At 35.7% G+C, this 3,165-nt stretch overlaps 1 protein-coding gene across 1 annotated transcript; it reads left to right on the top strand.

The window, feature by feature from the left end:
• The first annotated feature begins 1,596 nt into the window (after positions 1-1,596).
• On the top strand, positions 1,597-2,907 carry LOC127803439 (basic endochitinase-like). The gene is made up of 3 exons (XM_052339655.1): positions 1,597-1,917; positions 2,058-2,211; positions 2,338-2,907. Exons 1-3 carry the CDS (start codon positions 1,644-1,646, stop codon positions 2,705-2,707), a joined length of 798 nt encoding a protein of 265 aa, XP_052195615.1. The 5' UTR covers positions 1,597-1,643; the 3' UTR covers positions 2,708-2,907.
• Positions 2,908-3,165: the final 258 nt, after the last annotated feature.

The following is a 3,165-nucleotide window of genomic DNA, read 5'->3' as shown; positions in this document are numbered from 1 at the left end:
CTATTCATATTCCTCATAAATAATATTTATTTTTGATTGATTGACGGATTAATTAAATATTTAATATTTACATAATAATATATTGAAAAATCTATGATTAGCATTGAAAAACTCGTATATTTAAAATTCATTGTTAATTTTACAATAATTAGTACATATTATTTCAAAACAATTGAAAGATTTAAATTATTAATACAAATTACAAAATGTAAATTATTAATGCAATGAGTACTAAATGCAAATCATTAATGCAAGTTTTGTGGAAAAATTTTATTACTATTTATTATTTCAAAATAATTAAAAATTTTAAATTATTAATGTAAATTATAAAATATAAATTATTAATGTAATAAATATTAATTACAAATTATTAATATAAATTTTGAGAAAAAATTTATTTTTTTAAGACCATCTTACTTTTATATATATAAAGATTGTCAAATAATTTTATTGGGATGACTACCCCACTTATACATTCGATTATGTTAGAGCAATAAATTATAAATTAAATCTTTCAACTCTTGTATAGTACGAGGAGCGACCTCGCAATCTATCGAAGAGTGGGCTGCTGGGCGTCATTTCTTCGTAGAAATGGGCGAAAAATTCAAGCACCCTTCATCTTCTGCCATCGATCCCCTGGCTCCCTCCTCTACCAGCTTTGACCTGTAATGCTGCTCCGATTGGCTGGACTTGTTCCTGTAAGACAGACGTGTGCTTGCAGCTTGCTTAAAATTCGTCTCTTGGTCTGCTCCATCAGCTTGACTAACTACATTAATTATTTAATGGAAAACTACCAGACAGTGGTGCTACTGGTACACGTCTCTTTCATCTATCCTTAGCCACCGGGCAACAGGAATCCTCTCCTGTCGCCCATCTCCTCTCCTGCATACGTGCACTACAATTACTGGTCAGCAACAACAGAGCATATAATAAAGCTATAGCCATTTTGCCATCCATAATGATGCCACATATATGCATGTTGATTGGCTACTTTCATCTTCAAAGGTTTCAAGCCTTTCCTAAGAATATTCCATTATATGATTTTATACCAAATTTAATTCTTTTAAATGGGTGTTTTTTTTTCTTATAAAAAAATTGGGCTACCGTGTTAAATAACTCATCAAGTTCAAATTTGATAAATATCACTACTAATTAGAGTGGTAGCCCCATAAACCTAAAGTGTCATCATGACATCAAGTCCCATAATTTTTAATTGTTCCTCTATCAAGTTTCAAGTATGCATAATTTTATTTATTAAAAAAAATTCAAATATGATTTCAATAAGTCACCTATAAATATGTGTTCCAAGGTAGAAAGGATATTGAATTGGTATATGTTGGAATCATAGAAGCGTTACAAAAATTATGATACAAAATTGATATTTTCATAATTGTGATAAATTCTTTTTAATATGTAAGACCGTGATGAATTATCGCATTACCTTGTATGAAAATTTTTGTTTCCATGCCGTCATGCCTTTCCTCGTTCTATACGAACTTTGGTAGAAAATTCTTCAAGCAGGCCATTGCATATTTCCACGAACAACCCTCCCTTCTCTCACTTCTATGCCTATATATAGCCACCCACTTCCACCATCCCAGCCACGCCAAACTTATCAGTACTAACAAAGAGAGAAAAAAAAAATGAGGTTGTTGTGGGCACTAGCTTTGTGCTGCCTTATCTCCCTGGTGGGAGAGTCGGCGGCCCAAGAGATTGGTTCTCTTATCAGCAAAGGCCTCTTCGAGAATATGTTGAAGCATCGCAATGATGGCAACTGCCCGGCCAAAGGGTTCTACACTTACGAGGCTTTCATAGCTGCCGCCAAGTCCTTCGGAGCTTTTGGAACCACCGGAGATGTCAACACCCGCAAAAGAGAGATCGCCGCTTTTCTTGCTCAGACTTCCCACGAAACTACCGGTACGTTCTTCTTTTTTACTCTTATGTTTTTAATTAGATTAAATAATAACAGGTTCGGAAAATTTAATGTTTCTTATTTATACTGAAATAATTAAATATTGACATGGATGGATCATATATATATATATATATATATATAGGTGGGTGGGCGACTGCACCAGATGGCCCATATGCATGGGGTTACTGTTTTCTTAAAGAACAAGGCAATCCCCCTGACTACTGTGTTCAAAATCAACAGTGGCCTTGTGCTCCTGGCAAGAAGTACTTTGGACGAGGCCCTATCCAAATCTCATAGTGAGTAACTCTCTCTCTCCCTCTCTCTCTATCTCTCTCTCTCTCATTGAACACATATACATATATGGTCATTTGTGCATTAATCATGATGAGCTGAATTCTCGTGATGCATCATGAACTTGGCAGCAACTACAATTATGGTCCAGCCGGGAAGGCCATAGGGTCGGACCTGTTGCATAACCCAGACCTCGTTGCAACCGACGCAACCATATCCTTCAAGACAGCCTTCTGGTTCTGGATGACTCCACAGTCGCCGAAGCCTTCGTGCCACGACGTCATTACCGGCAAATGGGCGTCCTCTCCGGCGGATACAGCAGCCGGCAGGGTACCTGGCTATGGGGTGATCACCAACATCATCAACGGAGGAATCGAATGCGGCAAAGGCGCTAATGCGCAGGCTGACAACCGGATTGGATTCTACAAGAGATACTGTGACATTTTGGGCGTGAGCTATGGCAACAATCTCGACTGCAACAACCAGAAGCCTTTTGCTTAGGCTTAATTAGCCCCCTCAATTGCCGCTGATACCGCTTTGCTGGGCCAATGATTAAATAAAAATGGCTTCCAACGCCATGTTAATTACTACTTAACAAGCGTATCAATAAGTGACTGTGATTCTTCATATCACAGGAATCTAGTGTACGCGATGTACTTGCATGCATCGTATATAAATAAAAATATTCAGTATTTGCGACATATTCATGAATTGTGAATTCGTGGTCTTTTGTTTTATCCCATTTCCTTTAAAGCTAAAATTATCATTTTTTAAAGAAAAATTAATAATTCTTATATAGATTTTCTGTACATATAAACAATTTAAATAAACGGAGAATCAGAAAGAGATATATATGTAATTAAGAAAACACAAGCTAAGCCACTTTGATGGTTTTTTCCTTAATAATAAAACATAAATGAACTTCATTATTTTTATCAATAATATTTTATAAAAATTCT

This window comes from Diospyros lotus, chromosome 6 (assembly GCF_014633365.1).
Source record: "Diospyros lotus cultivar Yz01 chromosome 6, ASM1463336v1, whole genome shotgun sequence".
NCBI lineage: Eukaryota > Viridiplantae > Streptophyta > Magnoliopsida > Ericales > Ebenaceae > Diospyros > Diospyros lotus.
Note: the sequence above shows the minus strand (reverse complement) of the source record. Positions and strands in the feature narration are given on the sequence as shown.

What these genes read in the sequence shown, in the direction of transcription:
- LOC127803439 (XM_052339655.1), top strand. Translation starts at nt 1,644, where the DNA reads ATGAGGTTGTTGTGGGCACTAGCTTTGTGCTGCCTTATCTCCCTGGTG. An exon ending in GACTTCCCACGAAACTACCG is followed by an intron (nt 1,918 to 2,057) that starts GTACGTTCTTCT and finishes ATATATATATAG; the next exon opens with GTGGGTGGGCGACTGCACCA. An exon ending in GGCCCTATCCAAATCTCATA is followed by an intron (nt 2,212 to 2,337) that starts GTGAGTAACTCT and finishes TGAACTTGGCAG; the next exon opens with CAACTACAATTATGGTCCAG.